Source organism: Aulonocara stuartgranti (genome assembly GCF_965226115.1).
Source record: "Aulonocara stuartgranti genome assembly, chromosome: 23".
NCBI classification, from domain to species: domain Eukaryota; kingdom Metazoa; phylum Chordata; class Actinopteri; order Cichliformes; family Cichlidae; genus Aulonocara; species Aulonocara stuartgranti.
Window position 1 is genome coordinate 6,685,684 of NC_138958.1, and position 27,871 is coordinate 6,713,554.

Here is a 27,871-nt window from a genome sequence, read left to right on the forward strand (position 1 = left end):
TAAGGAGGTGTAGCCGTTGGTGGCACCTCCTAAGAATCTCCTCTGTGTTGGCAGAGAATTTCAGATGGTTCCCAAGTATTTGTACTCCTCAACTACCTCCACTGGCTTCCCATGGATGGTGGTGGTGACTGAAGCAGCCAGATCCCTCTGCCTACTGGAGAAGGTCAAAAGCATCTCTTTGGTTTTGCTCGCATTCAGTTCATAATAAATAATAATAAGTAATCACATTATACATAATTTACATATTATGTGACACATAATTGTGTCACATAATATCTCATCACAGATTTCAATATAACACACCAGTTTTAGGGTAGACACTTTAGTCCTGAGTCAAAGGCTAATTATGTTGACCAGAATTTTTCAAAATAAAGACTGGCCTCGTCTGTCCATGAAGCCAGATAACACACACCAATTAGTTAAACTGCAGAAATGTCGATGTTTTTTCGAAATTCTATACGCGAAAAGTGAGCGCGAGAGCGCGAGAGCGCGAGAGCCCTCGTTGCGCCTGCTTGCTGCTGAAGTCAAAGTAAACTTTATTGTCATCTCCGCTACATACAATCCAGTATGTAGAAAGACGAGACGACGAGGCTCTAGTTACAGCAGTGCAAGTAAACAAACAATAAATATAAGAAGAGTAAGAAAATAAATATACACTGTAGGACTAGGAGTAAAGGGCTCAATAACAATTTAAAATTTACAGTTTGATGATTTAAAGTCTCACACACAACCCGTCGAAAGGGGAGGGGCCCTGCTGCTTCCAAATAGAGCACATTTCATTTATAATGTTGTAAATCCAAGCCCATTATGTATTCATGATTTGAATCCTGGGTTGTGTGAAATCTCAGAAATAAACCTTAGACAAAGAGAATCTGTGAACTAAGGTGTAGGTCTGTTAGGCTATGTTGTGCTGATCCTCGAGTTGGGGGATTTGTGTTCATACTAGAGTGCAAAATTAAAACCCGTGGAAGATGGACAAGAAAAGTTCAAAGCCATCAGGTGCTCAGTTTAGAAAAAAGTAGAAAAGAAGAGGAGGAGAAACGAGCAAAAGATGCAGGTAAGCAGATGTGTCATTGGATAATGGCACGTCATCCTGAAACAATCAGAATCAGAATACTTTATTAATCCCTAAGGAAATAATGTGAGTTACAGTTGCTCCAAGAAGAAATGGTAAAAATAGCAACAGTAACAGACTAAACTCCAAACAATACATTATGTTACAGATTTTAATATTAATTCAATGTCAATTGTTGATTTGTGCTGTTCTCATTGTATGACAAATTATGATGGCTGTTTGGTAGCCGTTTGCATACTATGCATACTCTCTCTCTCTTCATATGTGTGTGTGTGTGTACAACAGTTTTATGTTAATGTACAATCCTTAATATGTTTTCTGTGTGTGGGAGGGGCGCCAGAGGGCGCCCAGGGCGCCAAACAATTAGGACCGCTACTGACTACATCACGTTCACCTTTGTTTACAGATAAAGCTCATATATAAACTTTGTGACGACTGGTCTGTCCTGAAATTCTACTTAACAAAAGGAGTTAACCAGGCGTGTTGTTATAAAACCCTCTGGCATCCGCGAGGACGCACATAATACAGATGGTGTACTGCTCACGTCTTCGCTCTCTGTAACGATGTGGTTTTCCAATTTTGTGCTGAGCACTGAGGGGGTTTTACTTTCATTTTTCTTTATCCTTTTGATCGCATACTACTTCAAAAACAGGAATCCAAGAAATTTTCCGCCTGGACCTTTTGCTTTACCTCTCCTCGGGAATCTTCAGTTTATTGGCAAGAAACATTTGCATCTTTACTTCGCTGAGGTACTGATTCACACTTCTGTTACATTTAGTATTGAGTGTACTTTGTAGTATAGCTTTGTTTGTTTGTATGCTCTTGTGTGCTGGTGTGTTTGAAATTGAGATATTTATTCAATGTTCTATGGAGGGAAATATGCCTTAAAAGGGTTTCAAATCCGTAAAACAGTTTAACGTGTCTTCAGATTTCTGTGGATTTGTGTGTGGAGTGAAGCAGGCGCTTGTCTGTCCTTAAAGGTTACACCCAAATCATTGTACACATTTGTAAATCTTAGTTTACGCTTGTGGAAGATATCATACGCATTTGAGGCAGATTTCTCTTCTCTCTTTTTTTTTTTTTACTGAAACACGGAAGGAAGGACAACTGCATGCATTGATGCAGAGAATATCAGAGCCATGAAAACTAAGGGCGTTTTTACTGTAGCCCGACTCAGTTAATAAGCTTGTATAGCTTTTCCACGTAATTTAGTTTGTTTTCACACAGCGAACAAAATACTTAACCAAAAAACACTTGTGAATGTCTCGATGCATGCTCGAAAAGGAAAGGAAATCAAAAAGTGGATTCCGTTCATCTGGATGAATTTTCTGTGGGATAATTCGTTGGTCACTCATGGAAACACCTTTTTCAGTCTCAGCTGAATGCAGGTGTCGTGCAAAGGACCGCGGTAAAGTGAGCCGTCATTTGTGAGCCGCGGTCAAGCCAGCCGCCTCTTATCCGCCGCATAAATTTCCTTGCGCTTTTACACGAGTCTTTACGGTAGCGCCTTTTCGCTTTATGTGCCGATTGAAAGCCCTGCGCACACGTGCACGCGCGCGAACAGTCGCACGCACATGCGCGCACACAAATTACAATGAAACAGCCCGATACAGCCAATACAATATAATTATGTCAATTTTCAAAAATTCATGAAAAATCATCCTGAGTAGTTGATGTCCAACTTTCAACACATCCCTCCTCTAGGACACCTACTGTACCTGCGTGCCAAGTTTCATCCAGATTTACTGTAGAATTTCTCAGAAATTAAAGGGTACTTGTATCCAATGCAGTCAGCCAATACAATATAATTATGTCAATTTTCAAAAATTCATGAAAAATCATCCTGAGTAGTTGAGGTCCAACTTTCAACAGATTACTTCTCTGGGACACCTACTGTACCTGTGTGCCAAGTTTCATCCAGATTTACTGTAGAATTCCTCAGAAATTAATGGAAACATTTATTCAATCTAATACAGTCAGTACAATAGAATTATGTCAATTTTCAAAAATTCATTAAAAATCATCCTGAGTAGTTGATGTCCAACTTTCAACACATCCCTTCTCTGGGACACCTACTGTACCTGTGTGCCAATTTTCAGCCAGATTTACTGTAGAATTCCTCAGAAATTAAAGGGTACTTGTATCCAGTGCAGTCAGCCAATACAATATAATTATGTCAATTTTCAGAAATTCATGAAAAATCATCCTGAGTAGTTGAGGTCCAACTTTCAACAGATTACTTCTCTGGGACACCTACTGTACCTGTGTGCCAAGTTTCAGCCAGATTCACTCTAGAATTCCTCAGAAATTACAGGAAACTTGTATTCAATCTAATACAGTCAATACAATAGAATTATGTCAATTTTCAGAAATTCATTAAAAATCAACCATAGTAGTTGAGGTACAACTTTCAACACATCCCTCCTCTAGGACACCTACTGTACCTGTGTGCCAAGTTTCAGCCAGATTCACTGTAAAATTCCTGAGAAATTAAAGGACATTTATATGCAATTCAATACAGCCAATACACTACAATTATGGAAATTTCAAAAATTCATTAAAAATCATCCATAATAGTTGAGGTCCAACTTTCAACACTTTCTTACTCTGGGCGTCCTACCGTACCTCTGGGCCAAGTTACATCTCAATTCACTGTAATCTTTATCAAAAATTGAAAGAACAATTCTATGTCAATGATGGATGTGTGTCCTTTCAAAGTGACACTAAATAACAGAACTCAGGCACATCAGGGAATAATCCAAAAGGCGGATTTATTAAACAAAAACAACATACAAAATATCTCTAACCCATACTACATAACCTAAAAAGAAACAAAGGGACACTTAGAAGCACAAGAAAACAATACTGAAAGGGCAAGAGACACAGTCCAAACATAATCCACAACTAAAGTGCCGAAAGAACAAGTCATCCCACATAGCAGACGGGTCTTGCCTGGATCTGGTGTCAAGCCGGCACTGCTGGCTGACTTCTGGCATGGTAAGATGGCACTGTTTATGTGATGGCATGCCACATTTGGCCTGATTGGGTGAATGTGACATGTTGTATAGAGCACTTTGAGTAATATGGGTGAGTAAAAAAGCGCTGTATAAGAATCAGTCCATTCACTGTCTGAACAGAGTTTCGTCATGTTACTTTTGCACTATTATGTTCCAGCACATGTTGTTATTACATGGCTTACATGGCTAAGGTACACATTAGGCTGACATCTGGGGCCAGAGCTGAAACTGTTCTGGGCCAGCACAGGGCCAGCAGTGTGTCTGCAACTGGCCTTGTGCTGGCTCATGTGTGGGCCACCTCTGGTAAACCAGATCTGGGCCACCATAGGGCCGTCATTCTTTGCGGTACGCAGGCCATGTGTAAGCACATTGTGTAGGACAGAGCCAGGCCATACCAATTTTGCTATGTGGGAGGAATTATGTAAAAATAGAAACATCATAAAAATGAAAATGAACACAAAGTAAAATGTACTGAAAAGAACATCAGTATGGCCATCATTATTTGCTTGGAAAGTCTAAAGTTCCATGGCTTTGAACAGCCAGAGAACGCAATGCCCAGCTTAGAATGACTAAAAGTAACTTCTTTTAACATTCTGTCATTCTGCTTCTATATCAAAAATCCACTAAAAATAGTCATTTGAAAAAAAATATTCGCCACTTTTCATCAGTTTGGGTTCCTCTGTTTATAGCAATTTTTAGAAAAGAACCCAATACCTTTGTCACTATACAGTTGTACAGTGAGATACAGAGCATCTCCTACTCATTGCAAACATGCTGGGAGGGTGGCTCTATCCGCCTTAGTGCAGCTGCTGTACCATACTGTGATGCAGTAAGTTAGTAGGCTCTCAATGGGCGAGTGGTGGAACGGTGAGCTGTAGTCCACAAAGAGCATTCTGGCGTAGCTCTGCCGCTGTTCTAGGTGACTCAGCACTGAGTGGAGGGTGATGGCATCTTCTTTGAATCTGTTTGCACGGTATGCAAACTGGTGGGGGTCGAATTCTGGGGGGAGGTAATCCTTGGTGTGCTGAAGGACTAGTCTCTCAAAGCATTTCATGATTACCGGTGTGAGGGCCACAGGGCAATAATAGTTCAGGCTGGTGATGGGAGACTTCTTTGGTACTGGGATGATTGTGGCTGATTTTAGACAGGATGGGATGGCTGCTTCATCCAGTGAGAGGTTGAAGATTCTGGTGGAGATGAGGGTGAGCTGGTGGGCACATGGTCTTAGCACTTTACCACGTATTCCGTCTGGACCGGCCACCTTCCTGGGATTCACTGCTAGGAACACACATCTGACATCGTGCTCCGTTACAGTGAATGGAGCGGTGCAGGAACCAGGTGAGGATGAGGATGGGAGCAGGGCTGAGGCAGATGAATGCTGCTGTTGTGGTGTTTCAAAGCGGGCGAAGAAGCTGTTTATTTCCTCTGCTAGCTGCACACTCAGGTTTTCTGTTTTCACAGTTCTGCCTCTGTGGTTTATGATGTCTATTATTCCATGCCATGTGTTGTTGCTGGACAGGTGGGACCCCTTTTCAGGTCAGCTCGAGCAGACCTGTACAGAGCTCTGTCAACAGACCTACAGGGAGTGCAGAATTATTAGGCAAGTTGTATTTTTGAGGAATAATTTTATTATTGAACAACAACCATGTTGGACCTCAACTACTCAGGATGATTTTTCATGAATTTCTGAAAATTGACATAATTATATTGTATTGGCTGACTGCATTGGATACAAGTACCCTTTAATTTCTGAGAAATTCTACAGTAAATCTGGCTGAAACCTGGCACACAGGTACAGTAGGTGTCCCAGAGAAGGAATCTGTTGAAAGTTGGACATCAACTACTCAGGATGACTTTTAATGAATTTTTGAAATAAACATAATTGTAGTGTATTGACTGTATTGCACTGAATATGAGTTTACTGTGATTTCTGAGTAATATTACAGTGAATCTGGGTAAAACCTGCCCCAGAGGTAAAGTAGGTGTCCGAGAAGAGGATTGTGTTGAAAGCTTGGCATCAACTTTTAAGAATGATTTTTAATGAATTTTTGAATATGCAACCAGACTGTCACGATGGCTGTATTGGGCTGTTCCATTGTAATTTGTGTGCGCGCGCGCGCGTGTGACTGTTCGCGCGCGCGCACGTGTGCGCGAGTCTAGGCTTTCAATCAGGATATAAAGCGAAAAGGCGCTACCGTAAAGACTCGTGTAAAAGCGCAAGGAAATTTATGCAGCGGATAAGAGGCGGCTGGCTTGACCGCGGCTCACAAATGACGGCTCGCTTTACCGCGGTGTGCAAAGGTAATTATCCCCGACAGATTTGTTTCCACTGCTGGACGGAAACAATCTCTCTCTCTAACATATATATATATATATATATATATATATATATATATATATATATATATATATATATATATATATATATATATATATATATATGAACATATAGTTATAAGTGGACAGGCCTCGCCTGCATAAGAAATGGCTTATCAGACAATTGTCCCATTCAGTTTGAGGCAGTGAGAAAGAGGGGCTGAATATCGCCACCTGGGTTGGCTGGAAGACTGTTTACTTGGCCTAGCAGGGCGAAGGACACTGTCTCAGCTGAACTCTGGACACGCACACACATACATATACACTGATATGCACACACTCAAACCCCCATCCCTTTCCAAACGCCTTCGACGCTTATTCCCTTCCGATGCTGCACCCTTTACCCACCCCTGTTGCTTGTCATGTGTTTCTTTGGTGTATTAAGAGTTTTTTCATGTGCTATGTGCAGAGGTGTTTTTTTCTGTTCTCAAACTGATCTCCCTGCTGGAGCTCAGTCTGGGGGGAGCTTTTTTCCCCCTTATCTTTCCTCATGTGGTGCATTTTCGATTGTTATACCTCTCTTACCTGTCTTTCCCATGTGATGTTTTGTGTAATGTATGTATGGTCGGAGGGTAAGATGGAGCCGCCATTGCGTGCAATAGGTCGGCAGCCTTGTGAAATTTCCCCGTGTGGGACTAATAAAGGTATATCAAATCAAATATAAAATGGGCTGGACGTCCTAAGGAGCAACACAAATACAAAGCTTTTGTAAAACCCCTTAAATTAAAGTCTGTACTTCACATAATGATTATTTGATCTGTGGCTGTGCACAGAGGGAAATCTACAAAAATTGCATCTTTGTCCAATAAATTATGGACCTAACAATATTGTTCATGCTTGTGTTTTTTGTAGCTGGCTGAAGTCTATGGGAACGTGTTCAGTTTCTGCTTCGGCAGGGATAAAATGGTAATGATCTCTGGATACAAGATGGTAAAAGAGGCTCTGGTGACGCAAGCTGACAACTTTGTGGATCGACCATACAGTGCCCTGGCTGACAGGTTTTACTCGGGACCCACAGGTTAAGAAATTATTCTCTATTTCCTCTCATTCAGCGCAGGAATTGTTTCCCAGTTATTAACTCCCACATCTGCATGTTTGTATTTAGAGGGTCTGTTCATGAGCAACGGTGGGAAATGGAAGGCACAGAGACGCTTTGCTTTGTCTACATTACGAGACTTCGGCCTGGGGAAGAACCGCATGGAACAGTGTATCTGTGAGGAGATCCGATACCTGCAGGAGGAGATAGAGCAGGAGAAAGGTGCTTTACATTAAGTGGAACATAAGCTCACAATCCTGCACAAGGGAGCAAAAAATTTACCTGTAACAATTGTCTCTTCTTCTTCTTCAGGTAAACTTTTCAGTGCAGCAGGTCTCTTCAACAATGCTGTGTCTAATATAGTTTGCCAGCTGGTGATGGGGAAAAGATATGATTACAGTGACCACAACTTCCAGCTCATGCTGAAGTATCTGTCGGAGACTCTTCAGCTGGAGGGCTCTGTATGGGGTCAGGTAAGTGAATTTCAGAAAGTGAAAAAGGGACAGCAGTATGGCATGCGTGGGATTTGTCTTAATCATTTATAAATTTAACTTCCTCTCATCACCAGCTCTACGACTCTTTCCCTGGAGTGATGAAGCGTTTGCCAGGTCCTCATAACAAAATGTTCAGCTATTTCGACATAGTCAAAGATTTCATCGCTCAGGAGATAAAGAGCCACAAGGAGGACCTGGATCACAACAATCCAAGAGACTACATTGATGCTTTCCTTATCAAGATGGAGAATGTATGTGGACACTGCATTGCACAAACTGCACTCTACCAGTTACTGTGACTGTGTACTGTAACTTTTTCATTTGTCTGAACAGCTCAATGAATCTGACCTGGGCTTCACTGAGACCAACCTGGTTATGTGCTCTGCTGATCTTTTCCTGGCTGGAACAGAAACAACAGCCACCACTTTGCTGTGGGCTCTGGTTTTCTTGATCAGAAATCCTGATATTCAGGGTGGGTGACATGCTGGGCTTCATATGTTTTAAAGTAGCCAAAACATAAAGCCAGCAAAGGTAAACATTTCTCCCACAGTTAAAGCTGAACTCCTTTAATTCTCTTTCACAGAGAAAGTCCAGGCAGAGATAGATAACGTGATTGGACAAACCCGCCAGCCTTCCATGGCTGACAGACCAAATCTGCCCTACACCGATGCCGTCATCCACGAGATTCAGAGGATGGGAAATATTGTTCCTCTCAATGGACTCAGAATTGCCGCCAAGGATATAACTCTGGATGGTTACCACATACCTATGGTGCATGCAGTATACATTTTAAGCTTCACATATTTGTTCTGTCAGGTGTTGTTGTTAAAGTGCATCTTGTTGTTTTCTTGTCTATTTTTTCTAGGGTACCAGTGTGTTGCCTGTACTCACCTCTGTGCTGTTTGACAAGACTGAGTGGGAGACTCCAGACACCTTCAACCCAGGACACTTCCTGGATGCTGATGGGAAGTTTGTGAAGAGAGAAGCATTCCTACCTTTCTCTGCAGGTAAAACCCCACAATGAGTGTTTTGTTTTAGCACAACCTGAACAAGAAAAAAACATCATCCACAGGTTGTAAACCTGCACGTGTATGTGTTTGTGAATTCTTCAGGGAAGCGTGTCTGTCTTGGTGAAAGCCTCGCCAAGATGGAGCTGTTCTTGTTTTTTGTCGGCTTGCTGCAGAAGTTCACTTTCTCTGTTCCTGATGGAGTGGAGCTGAGCACAGAGGGAGTTTCTGGAATTACACGTGTGCCTGAACCCTTCAAGGTTCACGCCAAGACTCGCTGAATTATGAAGCATGTGTGTGGGAATGTATGTGAATGTTTTACTGTTATATCTTATTAGTATTTTAAGTATTCTATCTATTTTATTTATTGAATTTTATTGTTTTATTTATATTTTGATATTGCTAGGGATGATGCAATGATCGGGGACCATTCTTAATTTCGTTGTTCTCATGACAATGACAATAAAGTTTCTGATTCTGATTCTGATTCTGAAAAATCTTTCCAGTTAACCAACATGTAACAGTCTAAGACTGTTAGCCGTCATTAAAGTAATTTGATAAATGTCTGTTTTTTGTTACCATGCGTAGGGGGTCATCACTGTATGATTGCTGCCTTTAAAATTGAGCGATTCATTTTTTTATCCGTACATTTTATTCAGTATGAACCAGTTATCTTCCCTTAACAATATTCCTTCAGTACCAGTATTATTAAGAAATAAATGCTATAAGATATGTACATGATGCATTTTATTAAAAACATTTGTTAAAAAAGCTGTGTTGGTTTTAGAACAGTGAGGGGGGGGGGGGGGGTCTGTTACGCCTGACTTATTTACAAGCCAGTGCTTTTGTTCTCATTCAAGCTATTTTCTCCATGTATTTATCAATCCATGTATTGTATTACATGTAGGCTCAGGACAACAGTGCGAAAAATAGAAATTATTATTGGTATTGTCATCTTTTATAAGACACAGATCTACATTGACTTGAGGTAGAAAAAAAAAAAAAAAAAGAAAACAATTATGATTTCTTTTTTTGGGGGGGGGGGGGGGCAGTCACATTAAAATGTTTGGATATCTTAAAATACCAGAATGATTGAACAATTTTTATTTTATTTTACTGTTTAGCCTTCTAAACAAATGAAGACTGATAAGTTTTTACTGGAAAATATGTTTCTTGTGGCTGAAAGCTTTTTTCACAGACACAGAGATTATTATATCCACCAGTTCCAAGTCAGCGGTGTACCAGCCCATTTCTAACTAGGAAGGAGTGATTCAGTCATGTAAATCTTCTGTACACAAATGCAGTACATCAGCAATAAAGAAGTAAAACCATCATCTCAGCCACACCTGGGTAATGTTTGCTTTCTTTTTCTTTCAGTGGGTCTTTTCTTCAGCAGTGGGAAGGTGTGTAGGAGACAGCAACATTTTGCCATGGCAACATCACATACCTCTGGTCTGGGTAAGAGGCCAAAAGGAAAGAGTATATGCCATGGAAGTCATACACAGATACACATACATTGATCATTATGAGGAATCTGACTCAGATGACTCTAGGGTGGTCCATATGGGTTCTAGTAAGATGCAAATAAAACTATTTTGTATGACCACATTCAAGCATAAAGCCACAAGTAAGAGTTTTTGTACACATTTAATTAAATTACTGAGACACAGTGTGATTCAGATGACTGATGCAGATCAGTGGTTATTGTTCCAGTGAAAGTGCGTTCTTATAGAGAATATTGTGAGTTAAACCAGCAAAACAACTTCCTTATTTCCTCCCTTAACAGTTCAATTCAGTTACATTTAATTTTATTTATACTGCGCCAAATCAGACAACAGTCACCTCAAGTTTTAAACTTAAACTCGAAAGAAAGGATACCTGCCTCCCAAATCCAAACTGTGTGTTGGTTCCACAGAACAGGGGCCTGAAAACTGAAGGCTCTGCCTCTTATTCTACTTTTAAATACCCTAGGAACCACAAGTAAGCCAGCAGTCTGAAAGCAAAGTGCTCTACTGGAGTGATATTGAACTATGAGGTCTTTAAGATACGATGGGCCCTTATATGTGATGAGAAGGATTTTAAAATCAATTTAACTGAAGGGCTTTCTAGGAGTTTTTAGGACCACACATCAATAATGAATCACAAGTCCAGCCTAGAAGTAATAAGTGCATGAACTAGTTTTTCAGCATCACTCTGAGAAAGGATGTTTCTGATTTAAGAGAATTAAATTTTTCTTGCAATTGTGAGAAAAGTCTTACATATTGGTTTAATGTCACCACTGAAGAACATATTCTGGTCAAAAACGACTCCAAGATTCCTCACAGTGTTACTGGAAGCCAAGCTAATGCGATCTAGAGTAAGCATCTGGCTAGATACCATATCTTTTGAGCCGAGTAGAATAACTTCAGTTGTATCTGAATTTAAAAGCGGGAAATTATCCAGGTCTTTATGCCTTTCAGACATTTCTACAATTTAAATAATTGATGTGTGTCAATTGGCTTTATTGACAAATAAAGCTGGGTGTCATCGACATCACAATGAAAATGTATGCTGTGCCTTTTAAATGATACTAGCTAAGGGAAGCACTGCACCCAGGCTGAGCGGAAGAGGCTCCAGAGAGTGGTCAACACAGCGCAGAAGATCATCGGCTGTCCCCTCCCCTTTGTCACAGACATTCATACATCCGAGTGCAATACTCACAGAATGTCACTTTTTGTTTTATTGTTTGCTTGTTTGCTTGTTTTTACCATTCACTAACCTTTAAAGAACAGGGGGGAAAGGTTCCCTCATGCTTCTACAACTGTGAAACCTGACTGTTACAACTGAGCTGTTTTCCTGGGAGACCATGGAGGCCTAAATAATACAGAATCAGGGGGGAAAGGATGTCCAGCTTATTATTCCATCAGTCCATTTTCTTCTTCCTATCCATTTCAGGGTTGCAGAGTTGCTGGAACACAGCTCTCTGTGAGAGGTATGGTACATCTCTTGTCCTATGACAACTCTGCATAATTACACAACTGTACATAATAGACCAAATTTAATCAGACCACATACATATTCCACACTGAAAACTTCTTAGCTTTACAATAAAGACACCTTATGAAACACATCTGATTATGCAAAAGTGTTCATTCATATAACTGACAGTTTCAATTTACAAATTTACAAAGTTAAATAAATTCTTTTATATATATATATATATATATATCAGAGGTGGGACCAAGTCATTGTTTTGCAAGTCTCAAGTAAGTCTCAAGTCTTTATCCTCAAGTCTCAAGTCAAGTCTCAAGTAATGTCAGGCAAGTCAGAGTCGAGTCTCAAGTCACTGGTGTAAAAGTCCGAGTCAAGTCACAAGTCTGAAACTTTGAATTTCAAGTCCTTTCGAGTCTTTAAAAAAAAAACGAAAAAATAATGTTGCAGTTATGCTAAATGTAAATATTAGACCATGTAATTTTAAAATCTGTGTTTTTCTCAACACATACAAAATAGTGAACTTAGAAAATATACACAAATTGTGAAATTGCACCTATTTAAAATGCAGCTCAATTAAACCTAGCTCCAAGAATAATTTTCACCGACAGTTCTGAGATACGCTGCATGTTATTCTTGGATGCGGTTGTAGGACCGGCTTTAAAATCGCATGACAAAAATATCATACACATTAAAAAAAACTGTATCACCAACGTAGCCTGGAAAACATTTGCTAGTTAGATGAAGTCAGCTATCTCATCTTAGCATATTTATATGCATATTTATAATCATACGGTTCTTGGAGTGAGTGCATACACTCATGAAGTTTAGTAACTTCCGGTCACTGCAACAAGCCCAGGTACAGTTTACCGACGGATGGGTGCAGGACCTTGAAATGCACCGTGTAGAACGAAAGACCATCGTACGTATCATAAGTTTACCAGTCTCACAAATCGTCGTCATAAATACACATTCGTTAACCGTTTATTAATATAACCTTTGAGCTCAACGGTAATTAATTAGTAGTGGAAATAATTTCTGGTAGCATCACAGAAATGTAGCAGTGACAATAATATTGTATGCTGTAATCGTACTGGGCAATTAGTGATACAAAAAACCTGTTTTATCCTGTGAATAAAAGTATGTGTTTTTGTCAGTGTACCATAATAACAGAAGCGAAACGCAATATTGTGTCAGGATAATTTACTATTTATGCACAATAAATAAAGGAGCATAGCGCGACCATTTCTGTTCAGCGCCAGACTTGCTTGTAACCTATATCACCAATTATGTTAAGAAAAATGACGTATTAACTACAACAGCAGACTGACCTTCATGTAAATGCTTGGAGCAGACTAACCTGTGAGCTGGAGTGTTCTAGGACGTTATATTTGATCTTTGAATGGCTGCAATCCAGGCCATCCGTCGCCTCTTTGTTACTTCGGAAACATGGCTCGAACAATTTCTCTTCAACGACGTAATCCGATAACAACCGATCTCTTTACCCGTCGGCTTCCCGTGGCTGTCATGCGACCGGCTATTGCAGTTAATAATACAACAGCTTCTTGACATTTTTGTGTTTCTTTTTATCGCTGTGTAACTGATTTTAATTGAAAGCCTGCGTGCGCTAGTACCGCTTGCCACGAGTTCCCAGAATCCTTTGCGGTTCTACCCGTGAATTACGTCACATTTTCAATCTCTATATAATATGCATGTTAAATTTTATATTTGGGGTAAAATATCAAGTCTTTTCAAGTAAACCGGTTCAAGTCCAATTCAAGTCCCAAGTCATTGGTGTAAAAGTCCAAGTCAAGTCACAAGTCTTAGAACATTTTTTCAAGTCAAGTCTAAAGTCATAAAATTAATGACTCGAGTCTGACTCGAGTCCAAGTCATGTGACTCGAGTCCACACCTCTGATATATATATATAAACACCCAGCACGCCCCTGCGGGCGGTTTATCCTTCAAGCTCGGGTCCTCTACCAGAGGCCTGGGAGCTTGAGGGTCCTGCGCAGTATCTTAGCTGTTCCCAGGACTGCGCTCTTCTGGACAGAGATCTCCGATGTTATTCCCGGGATCTGCTGGAGCCACTCGCCTAGCTTGGGAGTCACCGCACCTAGTGCTCCGATTACCACGGGGACCACCGTTACCTTCACCCTCCACATCCTCTCGAGCTCTTCTCTGAGCCCTTGGTATTTCTCCAGCTTCTCGTGTTCCTTCTTCCTGATATTGCTGTCATTCGGAACCGCTACATCGATCACTACGGCCGTCTTCTTCTGTTTGTCTACCACCACTATGTCCGGTTGGTTAGCCACCACCATTTTGTCCGTCTGTATCTGGAAGTCCCACAGGATCTTAGCTCGGTCATTCTCCACCACCCTTGGGGGCATCTCCCATTTTGACCTCGGGACTTCCAGGTTGTACTCAGCACAGATGTTCCTGTACACTATGCCGGCCACTTGGTTATGGCGTTCCATGTATGCCTTGCCTGCTAGCATCTTGCACCCTGCTGTTATGTGCTGGATTGTCTCTGGGGCATCTTTACACAGCCTGCACCTGGGGTCTTGCCTGGTGTGATAGACCCCAGCCTCTATGGATCTTGTGCTCAGAGCTTGTTCTTGTGCTGCCATGATTAGTGCCTCTGTGCTGTCTTTCAGTCCAGCTTTGTCCAGCCACTGGTAGGATTTCTGGATATCAGCCACCTCCTCTATCTGCCGGTGGTACATACCGTGCAGGGCCCTGTCCTTCCATGATGGTTCCTCGTCTCCCTCCTCTTTCTTGGGTTTCTGCTGCCTGAGGTATTCACTGAGCACTCGGTCAGTTGGGGCCATCTTCCCAATGTATTCTTGGATGTTCCTTGTCTCATCCTGGACTGTGGTGCTGACACTCACCAGTCCCCGGCCCCCTTCCTTCCGCTTAGCGTACAGCCTCAGGGTGCTGGACTTGGGGTGAAACCCTCCATGCATGGTAAGGAGCTTTCTTGTCTTTATGTCAGTGGCTTCTATCTCCTCCTTTGGCCAGCTTATTACCCCAGCAGGGTACCTGATCACGGGCAGGGCGTATGTGTTGATGGCCCGGATCCGGGCCATATATATATATATATATATATATATATATATATATATATATATATATATATATATATATATAGAGAGAGAGAGAGAGAGAGAGAGAGAGAGAGAGATGAATAAAGTTTTTGTGAAAATGACTACTGAGTCCGGTGCATCTCTGGAGGCCCCAGGAATGAAAGGAACCGGGGTAAAACTGATTTCCCAACAATAGATAGATAGATAGATAGATAGATAGATAGATAGATAGATAGATAGATAGATAGATAGATAGATAGATAGATAGATAGATGAAACTGCAGAATCAATCTCTTAGATTATGTTTTTTCATCAGTGCGTTACATGTACAACGACAATAAGGGGATATTCTATTCTGTTCTATTCTATGAGATGAAAGGTTCATTCATTGACTCTGAATAGATTTCATCATGTAGACACAAGGGAATGCGGTGCTCTTTAAACACAGGCCGTTGTGAAAGCGCTGTATCACCATCACCTTTAGACTCAGGTAATTGAGCTTCTGGCTAACAACCCCCCCCCCCCCCCCCCCCAAGCGTGACAGGCTTACAAAACCACTTCCTTGTGCCTGGAAAAGACAGATTACAGACTTTCAGCTGCTGCTGCTGCTGTCTCTCTCTTTAACTATGTGGTTTTCCAGCTTTTTGCTGAGCACCGAGGGGGTTTTAATCTCTATTTTTTTCTTCCTTCTGATCACATACCACCTCAAAAACAGGAATCCAAGGAATTTTCCACCAGGACCATTTGCTTTACCCTTTATTGGGAATTTCCAGATTGTGGACAAGAAACACCCACATATTTATTTTACCAAGGTAAACTTGTCAAGTCATACTTGTATTATGTTAAGTGGATTCTAAGTATTGAGTGTCATTGAGTGTTTATAGTACTGCTTTGTTTATTTGGACATATTGTTGTGTGCTGGTGTGTCTACATGCTCTACTTTCAAGACAGAAACTGAGATGTTCATGTTACACTCACAAATAATTCTTATTTCTACTTAAACACAGGGAGGAGAGAATACTTCAGAAACAAGTCCATTGTTGTGGAAATTTATTAACAAAGCCTGCAGACACGATGAGCAGTTAAAACCCAACACTTTATTTCCCATGCATGAGGAGAGACGTCAGTCAGGGGGCACTGAAAGTCGTCTCTGACAATGAACAGTTCAGGTCCCTTTTAAACACAGTCACAGAGCAAAAGGCTTTTACAGTTGCAGTTCACACCTTGGCTCTAAACAGAAAAACTCTCTATCACCTGTGTGAATCTCCCCCACTCTGGGGTCAAGTCTTCCTGTGTGAGCTTCCGTCTCCTGGGAGGCATTCACCAGTTTCTCACCGTCTGTTTCCCAGCGTGAATGAGGTGTGAATCAGACATACTAAACTAAGTAACATGAAGGCCTTTCATCAAGACAATACAATAAAGGACAATACGCTAAAGAGAAATCCCACAACACCATGCACACCGCTTGTGGTCTACGTTCATGCACTTTAGAAAAACTTTTTAAAAATCTTTATTAATGTTGCTGTGTGGTACAGCCCATCCAAGAAGGTTCTCCTCCTTTTTTGAAGACGAAAATGTATTTTTTGTTTATCACTCTTAACAATGAGAAAACAAAAGTTGATGTGATTTGATTTGGATTTTGAATATTTACATTTGTTAGTCAAACTGTGAGTGTGGATTTCTGGCTTCTGAGCAGAGCAGTTTACACATATAAAACCAAACATATTTATTTCATCCTTTGTGTTTGTTGTGCTTTTTGTAGCTGGCTGAAGTCTATGGGAACGTGTTCAGTTTCTGCTTCGGCAGCAATAAAATGGTAATGATCTCTGGATATAAGATGGTAAAAGAGGCTCTGGTGACGCAAGCTGACAACTTTGTGAATCGACCATACAGTGCCCTGGCTGACAGGTTTTACTCGGGACCCACAGGTTAAGAAATTATTCTCTATTTCCTCTCATTCAGCGCAGGAATTGTTTCCCAGTTATTAACTCCCAAATCTGCATGTTTGTATTTAGAGGGTCTGTTCAAGAGCAACGGTGGGAAATGGAAGGCACAGAGACGCTTTGCTTTGTCTGCATTACGAGACTTCGGCCTGGGGAAAAAACGCATGGAACAGTGTATCTGTGAGGAGATCCGATACCTGCAGGAGGAGATAGAGCAGGAGAAAGGTGCTTTACATTAAGTGGAACATAAGCTCACAATCCTGCACAAGGGAGCAAAAAGTTACCTGTAACAATTGTCTCTTCTTCTTCTTCTTCTTCAGGTAAACTTTTCAGTGCAGCAGGTCTCTTCAACAATGCTGTGTCTAATATAGTTTGCCAGCTGGTGATGGGGAAAAGATATGATTACAGTGACCACAACTTCCAGCTCATCCTGAAGTATCTGTCTGAGAGTCTTCAGTTGGAGGGCTCCATATGGGGTCAGGTAAGTCAAAAACAATTTACTTCTTCCAGAGTATGACAAAAGCATGCATGCTGTGCTTTTTCTCTGACAGATTTCCCCTCTGTAAATACTAGGCCATTGCTTTAATGCTTTGAATAAAACTGTCTCTTATCATTTGTTATTAACAAGCTCTATGAATCATTCCCTGGAGTGATGAAGCGTTTGCCAGGTCCTCATAACAAAATGTTCAGCTATTTCGACATAGTCAAAGATTTCATCGCTCAGGAGATAAAGAGCCACAAGGAGGACCTGGACCCCAACAATCCCGGAGACTACATCGATGCTTTCCTTATCAAGATGGAGAATGTATGTGGACACTGCATTGCACAAACTGAACTGTAAAACTGAACCATTTTCTAATATTAATTGACAAATGTGACTTTTCAATATCTCTGTGCAGCTCAATGAATCTGACCTGGGCTTCACTGAGACCAACCTGGTTTTGTGCTCTGCTGATCTTTTCCTGGCTGGAACAGAAACAACTGCCACTACTTTGCTGTGGGCTCTGGTTTTCTTGATCAGACATCCTGATGTCCAGGGTGGGTGGCTTATAAGCCCTTATATGGAGCTTTAAAATAGCCAAAAGACCAAATGTGAGATTATTTACTTTTGACAAATCCTAACATCAGCCAAAACAAGCCACTGTTCATTTTACAGGTGTTTAATACAAACAACCGGACAAGTTCAAATTGAGTGCAGAAATGTGTATTGCTCCCAGGAGTAACTGTTCACAATGAAAAACACAGTTCACCTTGTACTGTTAATGTCCTCTCCATGTGGTTTTAGTCTGCAGGCTCCAAGTAGCTCTGCAACATCTCCATAGGTTCAACTATCCATCTTCTAGCAACTTGTAGTGTGTACAGGATGTTGTTTAAAAGAGGCACCTACATCAGTATCAATAGGACCAAATTCTGATCTCATCTGATAAGGATGGGAAATGCAATGGCCCTGCATGCATTAGCAGCATTTGCACACAGCAGATCAAGAACTGTCTTCAGAAAAAATCATAAACACACTAAAATACTGGATTAGCCGTGACGTGAGTCATGCCGCAATGGATCAGATGATTGTAAATGTGAACAGTAACAACAATAACAGGAACTAGTATGGATGCAATCCAGCAGCTTTCAATTCAATATGTGGACCAAAGAAACAGTTCTTCACACAAACATGCTGACGATTGCACCACTTTTTGTTCACCAACAGTGCATTTACTTCACCGTTCTTCTTGTCACTCAGATTGCACCCAAAATGTTCTGCAGGGGCTGTTGTACTGTCAACCAGGAAGGTGTGAGTTCATTAAGGAGAGTACTGGACTTGATTTATTGAGACAGAGAAATTAATCATTTTATATTTGGTGATTGAACTCAGATGACCCATCATGGCAGGCAGAACAGAATCCTGGTTTTGATAGGAGTTAGGACAGAGTCTACCTCAGAGTGACTCAGGTCAGGTGGAGGTGTGGAGTCTGAAAGGGAGAATGACAGAAGAGTACAGAGCTTTAAAGCACACAGAGTGGATGATGATTGGCTCAATGAAGGCAGCGAGAATATGATTGAACTTGAATAATGATGTCAGTATTGATTTGGACAATGTAAAAACTGGAAGTGATGTGAAGCATGTACTAGCAGGCAAAGTTAAATAGAGTTAAATGATTAAACAATTATCACTCCTTTTTAATCTATGCACGAGGTTCATTTAAGTTCAATAATCATCATCTCAGTATCCTCATGGTGCTTTATTTTCGGAAAAAAAAAAAAAAAAGGACAAACAATAATAGAGAGAAAACCCCAATAATCAGATGACCCCTTATGAATAAGCACTGTTAACGGGAAGAACCAGAATTGGAGAGGGGCAGCCATCTATTGGGCAGAGGAGAGAGAGATGGGACAAAATACTTCTAATGCTAACAACTAATAACACATTTTGTTTTCTGTTCTCATGCTGACCTCCCATAAGGAGTCCAGCATGACTACAGGTCTCTTTTTTCCCCTCCTCCACTTGCCCATTGTTTTTTCCATATTACTACCCGTCTCCGACCTGTCTACCCACGTCATATCTTTGCTATGTACAGTGGGGCAAAAAAGTATTTAGTCAGCCACCGATTGTGCAAGTTCCCCCACTTAAAATGATGACAGAGGTCAGTAATTTGCACCAGAGGTACACTTCAACTGTGAGAGACAGAATGTGAAAAAAAAATCCATGAATTCACATGGTAGGATTTGTAAAGAATTTAGTCGTAAATCAGGGTGGAAAATAAGTATTTGGTCACCTCAAACAAGGAAAATCTCTGGCTCTCACAGACCTGTAACGTCTTCTGTAAGAAGCTTTTCTGTCCCCCACTCGTTACCTGTATGAATGGCACCTGTTTGAACTCATCATCTGTATAAAAGACACCTGTCCACAGCCTCAAACAGTCAGACTCCAAACTCCGCCATGGCCAAGACCAAAGAGCTTTCGAAGGACACCAGGAAAAGTATTGTAGACCTGCACCAGACTGGGAAGAGTGAATCTACAATAGGCAAGCAGCTTGGTGTGAAAAAATCAACTGTGGGAGCAATCATCAGAAAATGGAAGACATACAAGACCACTGATAATCTCCCTCGATCTGGGGCTCCACGCAAGATCTCATCCCGTGGGGTCAAAATGATCATGAGAACGGTGAGCAAAGATCCCAGAACCACACGGGGGGACCTGGTGAATGACCTGCAGAGAGCTGGGACCAAAGTAACAAAGGTCACCATCAGTAACACACTACAACGGCAGGGAATCAAATCCCGCAGTGCCAGACGTGTTCCGCTGCTGAAGCCAGTGCATGTCCAGGCCCGTCTGAAGTTTGCCAGAGAGCACATGGATGATACAGCAGAGGATTGGGAGAATGTCATGTGGTCAGATGAAACCAAAGTAGAACTTTTTGGTATAAACTCAACTCGTCGTGTTTGGAGGAAGAAGAATACTGAGTTGCATCCCAAGAACACCATACCTACTGTGAAACATGGGGGTGGAAACATCATACTATGGGGCTGTTTTTCTGCCAAGGGGACAGGACGACTGATCCGTGTTAAGGACAGAATGAATGGGGCCATGTATCGTGAGATTTTGAGCCCAAACCTCCTTCCATCAGTGAGAACTTTGAAGATGAAACGAGGCTGGGTCTTCCAACATGACAATGATCCAAAACACACCGCCCGGGCAACAAAGGAGTGGCTCCGTAAGAAGCATTTGAAAGTCCTGGAGTGGCCTAGCCAGTCTCCAGACCTCAACCCCATAGAAAATCTGTGGCGGGAGTTGAAAGTCCGTGTTGCTCGGCGACAGCCCCAAAACATCACTGCTCTCGAGAAGATCTGCATGGAGGAATGGGCCAAAATACCAGCTACTGTGTGTGCAAACCTGGTAAAGACCTATAGTAAACGTTTGACCTCTGTTATTGCAAACAAAGGTTATGTTACAAAGTATTGAGTTGTATTTTTGTTATTGACCAAATACTTATTTCCCACCCTGATTTACGAATAAATTCTTTACAAATCCTACCATGTGGATTCATGGATTTTTTTTTCACATTCTGTCTCTCACAGTTGAAGTGTACCTCTGGTGCAAATTACTGACCTCTGTCGTCATTTTAAGTGGGGGAACTTGCACAATCGGTGGCTGACTAAATACTTTTTTGCCCCACTGTATGTATGGTCGGGGGGGGGGGGGGGTCCAATTTCACTGCAGGTGTAAACATTGCATGTGACAAATAAAAGGCTTGATTGACATTTCAGACAAGTTTTTATGAAGCACATAGCACTAAATTCTGAATCACTGCACTAAGCTCATCCTTTTTTATTGCCCAAGAACCTCACACTCTCAGCGATTACAGCTGGAGCAGAGTTTATATCTTTGTGTTTGGTTGCTTAGCTCCAGCTCAGCAGCCCTGTTGTCTCCCCCTTTGTCTCTGAGGAACAGAATGTGTTCCATTCATTATTATGAGTGTCCTCACCACCAACAGTTTGTCCCGTGTGTAAAGTGGCTCTCTAGTGGCAAAAGAAAACATCATGAGCAAGAAAAACAAAGGTGTACAAAATAACCACGATATTACAAATAAAGAATAACAACAAAGAGTAAGTTACTCAGACCAAAAAAGCACAGACTGAGACTCATAATTGTGCTATGGTAACAGACAGGTGTTGAAATATGGCTTCTTCTGAACTCTATTAATTCTCTTTCACAGAGAAAGTCCAGGCAGAGATAGATAACGTGATTGGACAAACCCGCCAGCCTTCCATGGCTGACAGACCAAATCTGCCCTACACTGATGCCGTCATCCACGAGATTCAGAGGATGGGAAATATTGTTCCTCTCAATGGACTCAGAGTTGCTGCCAAGGATACAACCCTGGATGGTTACCACATACCCAAGGTGCATGCAATATACATTTTAAGCTTCACATATTTGTTCTGTCAGGTGTTGTTGTTAAAGTGTATCTTGTTGTTATCTTGTGGTTTTTTTCTAGGGTACCAGTGTGTTGCCTGTACTCACCTCTGTGCTGTTTGACAAGACTGAATGGGAGACTCCAGACACCTTCAACCCAGGACACTTCCTGGATGCTGATGGGAAGTTTGTGAAGAGAGAAGCATTCCTACCTTTCTCTGCAGGTAAAACCCCACAATGAGTGTTTTGTTTTAGCACAACCTGAACAAGAAAAAAAACATCATCCACAGGTTGTAAACCTGCACGTGTATGTGTTTGCAAATTTGTCAGGGAACCGTGTGTGTCTTGGTGAAAGCCTCGCCAAGATGGAGCTGTTCCTGTTTTTTGTCAGCTTGCTGCAGCAGTTCACTTTCTCTGTTCCTGATGGAGTGGAGCTGAGCACAGAGGGAGTTTCTGGAATTGTACGTGTGCCTGAACCCTTCAAGGTTCACGCCAAGGCTCGATAAATCTCACTGAGCCATTTAACCAACGACTAAGAGTCAAGACTGAGAAAAAGTATTTTAATGAAGGATGGATTTTTTTTTTAATTTTAATATCTTCATGTCATTGCTGTATCACTGCTGCCTGCAAAGATTACCTGATTTTCTTTACATGTGCATCCGAATCACTATATTGTGTTTTAATTCAAGGATATTCCATCATTAAATTGCAATAACGACAAATTGTAATGTACACTTTTAGTAATAAAATGTATTCATAACTAGTTGTTTGCCAATCTGTGTCGCACACCTGATTTAATTCACTGGTTACACAAGAAACCGTATATGCAAAGCCACAACTACATATTCAACTAGCTTCTTTTCCCATTTTAACATTTGATTTTTTCACAAGCCAGTGCTCCTCTAGTCTGCATGTCAAAGTATTGTTGTGTGTATGCATACACGTGAATGCTAGACAAAGTGCTCAGGTATATAATCAAAGTGCTTTGTGAATGAGGCTGGTAGCAGATAGCACTTTAAATGCTCAGCTATACTTAATATGTAAGCACCAGTACATTTAACTATTTGTGTTACTATTCAAGTTTTTTTTCTCCCTTATATCAGTTTACTGAAAACCGTTCACGTATGTATGTAAAGATTTCACATAAAACAAAAATGTTTGTGCTACTTTTTAGTAGAATCTGTAATAACTGAGGCCTGACCCAGTATCAGACAAACTTTCACACACACACACAGATCATTATATATACCCAAGCTGTGAGTCAGCAGTGTACCAGCCCATCTCTAAATAGGAAGGGATCCTGGAGCTGAGGTCCTGATCACTTAGTTTTACTCTGCTTCACAATGCAGCTGTGTGATTTGTTTCTTTGTCTTGATATAAAGGAGCAGCTGCTTATTATTTTTGCCGGCCTCCTTATGGTATATTTTCATTTTCGTAAGGATAAGGATCCACCGGGCTTTCCTCCAGGCCCTCCAGCTCTACCTATTTTAGGAAACATCTTCAACATTGATGCCAAACAGCCTCATATTTACCTAACCAAGGTAAGCTGACATCATTGTGGCATTTACACATTTCTTAAAAGTCCACTTGGGCAACCTCAGGATTTCCACTGACACTGACGCTCTTTAGTTAAACTTTTTTATCTGAAGTAGAATCACTGCTTGAATAGTTTAAAGAGAACATTAATAATAAAGTTAAGAAAATGTTCATGTTTCACTCTGGAAAAATAATAAAATAATACCAAATACCTTGCAGATACTAAGTTATAGTGTTAACAACAGGTTGTGCTATGCATCTTATCAGAATCACATGCTAGACAACAGGCCACTTATTGTCTGCCGCTGCATCCACAGCTTGCTGATTTTTATGGGAATGTGTTCTGCATACGTCTGGGAAGACACAAAACAGTGTTTGTGTCCGGGTGGAAGATGGTGAAGGAAGCTTTAGTAACACAAGCGGACAACTTTGTGGACCGGCCTTACAGCCCGATGGTGACCAGAATTTATTCAGGGAACTCAGGTGAATCACACAAAAAAAATACACAAATGCAATACTTCAGCAACAAAGCAGTCAGGTCAACCTCTGAGCCACACCTCAGTAATTTTTGCTTTCTTTTCCTTTCAGCGGGTCTTTTCTTCAGTAATGGGAAGGTGTGGAGGAGACAGCGACGTTTTGCCATGACTACTTTACGCACCTTTGGTTTAGCTAAGGAGTCGACAGAGCAGAGTATTTGTGATGAAAGTCAACATCTGAAGGACGCGATGGAAAAGGAGAAAGGTCAAGAGACAGCAATGAGTGAAAGCAAAACACACACAGTGTACTGTGACTAAACGCATTTCCTGTCTTCAGGTGAGCCATTCGACCCAGTGCCGTTCTTAAACAATGCTGTCTCCAACATCATCTGCAAGATAGTGTTTGGGAGACGATTTGACTACAGTGACCACAACTTCCAGATCATGCTGAGCAATCTGACTGAGATGGCCTATCTGGAAGGTTCCATATGGGCTCTAGTAAGACACAGTGGGATTTTTTTCTTCCTGAAAATATTGAAAGGTAACCCACCACTGAATAATTTTTTTCAATTTCCTCCCCTAACAGCTATATGATGCATTCCCAGGACTGATGAAACACCTGCCGGGACCTCACAATCGCATCTTTAGCAGCTCCAAATCTTTGGTGGCATCTATCAGGGAAGAGATCGAGAAACATAAGTTAGATCTGGACCCCAACAACCCGAGAGATTACATTGACAGCTTCCTCATAAAGGAGAAAGTATGCTGTTTACGTTCAACCAAAATAATAATAACAGTAATAAATAAAATCTGTTCATTAACTTGTATTTTTGATACCTTGCTTTGCTCGCTAGCACAACAGAAACAGTCATTTGGGCTTTGAGGAAGAAAACCTGGTTCTGTGCTGTCTGGACTTGTTCCTGGCTGGCAGTGAAACCACTTCAAAGACTTTGCAGTGGGGACTCATCTATCTCATCATGAACCCTCAGATCCAGTGTAAGTTCAGAACAAAACTAGTTTTTAATACCATCCAGGTCAGAGATCAAAATAATTATATGACACAGATACCTGCTAATTAACAAGTTAATATAATTTGACTCCTAGGTAAAGTCCAGGAAGAGATAGACAGAGTGATCGGACAGACCCGTCAGCCCACCATGGCAGACAAACCCAACCTGCCTTACACTGATGCTGTCATCCACGAGATCCAGAGGATGGGAAACATCGTTCCACTCAATGGACTCAGGATGGCCGCCAAGGACACAATCCTGGGTGGTTACTTCATACCCAAGGTGCATCTGGTCTGCTCATAGAACACAGCAGCTTAAGCCCCCTACATAAGATTAAAAATTGCTTAGTTCAAGTTCTTGCGTTGGTTTCATCCAGGTAAACCATCACGTTGGGGACCAAAAACAAGGTTTGCATTTGCCAAAAATAATTTCGCTTTTTACAAAAATACTTTTCTATTTCCAAAATAAACAATGACTGAGATTTCTATTTTTCCACTAGCCACACTGCAACTTAAAACTGAATGTTGCTTTCAAATGCATTGCAGATGCCAAAATGGGAAAACATTTTTTTCTGAAAGAGAGCAAGGTCGCTAATAATGATACATGCTAAATATATAGCCTATACCTTAACAAAACAGTATGTGTCGTTTCCCAGATTATAACCCCCTTAACAGTGTTAGCAATGAGCAAGTGTTTACTGTCAACAAGCCCTTGCATGAGATTTTAGGCAGGGTTCTTTGTCCTTTTTTCAAGATAAAATGGTCTTTTTTTTGTCTTATATTTGTTCTTACAAACATTGCCTAGCTGTATAAACCAGCACTTTGAATACCATCTTTGAATGTGACTGCTGTCGTCTATGTGCAGGGGACCTCTGTGATGCCTAACCTGACTTCAGTGCTGTTTGATAAGAATAAATGGGAGACTCCAGACACTTTTAATCCTGAACATTTCCTAGATAGCGAGGGCAAGTTTGTGAGGAGGGGAGCATTTTTACCTTTCTCTGCAGGTAATTTTAACATATAAACTGTAATTATGATATTGGTTAGATGGGGTGATAACCAGAGTCACCTTCATTTCCCAGGAAGGCGTGCGTGTCTCGGTGAGGGGCTGGCAAGGATGGAACTCTTCCTGTTTTTTGTCAGTTTGTTTCAGAAGTTTAATTTTTCCACTCTGGATGGAGTCAAGCTGAGTACAGAAGGAGTCACCGGAGCCACTCGCACACCCTACCCTTTTAAGGTGTACGCTAAGCCGCGCTGAACCATCCCCAACAAATCAACAGAAAAAGCAAATATGAATATTGTTGTGTTGCTGTGAGATGGAGACTATGCCTTTTTCTATATTATTATTATTATTTATCGTATACTGAGTTTTGACTACAGACTGTACATAAAAGATAGACCTCACACTGGTTAACAAAGTGCATTGTAAAGCCTTAAGCTGGCATCTTCACTATTTTTGTGACTCGAATGTGATGTAATAAGCAAGAGGCAGCGCTAACTTTGAAACTGAAACTTTTCTTTAAAGGAGAATATGTCCAGTAGGGGGTAGCTCAAATCTGCTGCAACATTTTCTGATTGTTGCCATGGCTGTTTAGAAGTGCTTCCATGATGTGCTGAGCAGACGTCTAGTGCTATTAAGCATTGGAATACTCCCTAATGTGTGCACACACACACACACACACAGCTACATGCACGTGCCCAGTTGAACCACAGTATTATTTTGTAAGGCTATATAAGATGGCACGTGTGCAGACATTAGTCAACTATGCTGCTTGTTGCTATACCTTTTATGTTTTCCACAAAAGTGCCAATAACTGTTTCCAAATGTTTTTTAGTCAGTGCTGGATGTGTGGAAGCTACGAACAAACTGATATACTAGACTACAACTGCTGTTTTTTTTAATTACAGTTGTTTTGCTGTGGTGACTAATTCTATTTACATAATTAAAGGTCAGGATGAATTTGATATGCAGATTAGCTTTAAATGAGACACACAGTTGTGTGTTACGTGACCCTTAAGTGTGAGTTTTAAATTGCATTCGGTTGTTTAATTTGCTTGTGAAAATTATCAATCATTGTTGATATTTATATTGTTATTGCACCAACATTTCCTTTAAGGTAAACAGGTTCAAAGTCATCAAAATATTTATCTTCCTAAATTTAAATAATGCAACTTCTGCATCACCAATTGGATTTTTATTTTGTTTTTACAGTTTATTCAAAATATCCGAGGCCTACATTTCAGAGACATGTACAGTTATTACCCCAAAACCGAGGAGGTCGTTTCAACAATCAGTTGAAACTTATTATTCACAATTAAAATGCTCCGGTACTTATCCAACTAGTTCAAAAACTACAAACATTCAAGTTTTAAAATGTATAATATAGTACATAAAAAACTAAAGTAAAAATAGAGCAACAAACTAAAAGCATTTCTATTCACAGAGTTCTTAACTGATCTGAATAGGAAAATTAGCAACCAAAGCGGAAAATTATAAGTGTGATGCAAAGTCGTCTCTTGATTGCAGACATTGACCATGATGTGCCCTCACACATTATGTAATATCAACACCCAACTCAAAAATAGAGACTAACTCTAAAGTGCCATCCAAACACCCTGGACTTCATTAATAGGTTAATAGGTTTTTAGCGTTATTTTGTTATCGTTTTTATCGTTAACTCGGTTTTTCTGGGTCTTTTCACGTGTGTTATGAATAAATCTTTTTTTGGTACCGGTACTAGTTTTATTTTGTTGTATTTATCCGCGACACGGTGGTTAGCACTGTTGCCACACAGCAAGAAGGTCCTGAGTTCAATTCCAACATCAGGCCGGGGTCTTTCTGTGTGGAATTTGCATGTTTTCCCCGTGTCTGCGTGGGTTCCCTCCAGGTACTCCGGCTTCCTCCCACTGTCCAAAGACATGCAGTTTGTGGGG

General features: G+C 40.9%; 1 protein-coding gene and 1 pseudogene across 2 annotated transcripts; both read left to right on the forward strand.

The window, feature by feature from the left end:
* Positions 1 to 1,410: 1,410 nt before the first annotated feature.
* Positions 1,411 to 27,666, forward strand: LOC309700416 (annotated as a pseudogene). The gene is made up of 17 exons (XR_014280810.1): positions 1,411 to 1,824; positions 7,321 to 7,486; positions 7,574 to 7,726; positions 7,817 to 7,977; positions 8,073 to 8,249; positions 8,332 to 8,470; positions 8,582 to 9,005; positions 9,111 to 9,281; positions 23,228 to 23,457; positions 23,770 to 23,935; positions 24,041 to 24,193; positions 24,266 to 24,426; positions 24,515 to 24,688; positions 24,783 to 24,924; positions 25,033 to 25,220; positions 25,803 to 25,944; positions 26,020 to 27,666. The product of XR_014280810.1 is annotated as an uncharacterized misc_RNA (transcript).
* LOC309700252 (cytochrome P450 2J6-like) lies at positions 15,653 to 22,659 on the forward strand. The gene is made up of 9 exons (XM_082523711.1): positions 15,653 to 15,873; positions 16,824 to 16,989; positions 17,077 to 17,229; positions 17,325 to 17,485; positions 17,633 to 17,809; positions 17,904 to 18,042; positions 21,717 to 21,904; positions 21,999 to 22,140; positions 22,247 to 22,659. The coding sequence occupies exons 1-9, from the start codon at positions 15,688 to 15,690 to the stop codon at positions 22,420 to 22,422; spliced, it is 1,488 nt and encodes a 495-aa protein (XP_082379837.1). The 5' UTR covers positions 15,653 to 15,687; the 3' UTR covers positions 22,423 to 22,659.
* Positions 27,667 to 27,871: the final 205 nt, after the last annotated feature.

Excerpts from the sequence above, each read along its gene's own strand:
- LOC309700252 (XM_082523711.1), top strand. The coding sequence starts at position 15,688 with ATGTGGTTTTCCAGCTTTTTGCTGAGCACCGAGGGGGTTTTAATCTCT. Across the intron at positions 17,230-17,324 it reads GGAGATAGAGCAGGAGAAAG|GTAAACTTTTCAGTGCAGCA; the intron begins GTGCTTTACATT and ends CTTCTTCTTCAG. Across the intron at positions 17,810-17,903 it reads TCCTTATCAAGATGGAGAAT|CTCAATGAATCTGACCTGGG; the intron begins GTATGTGGACAC and ends ATCTCTGTGCAG.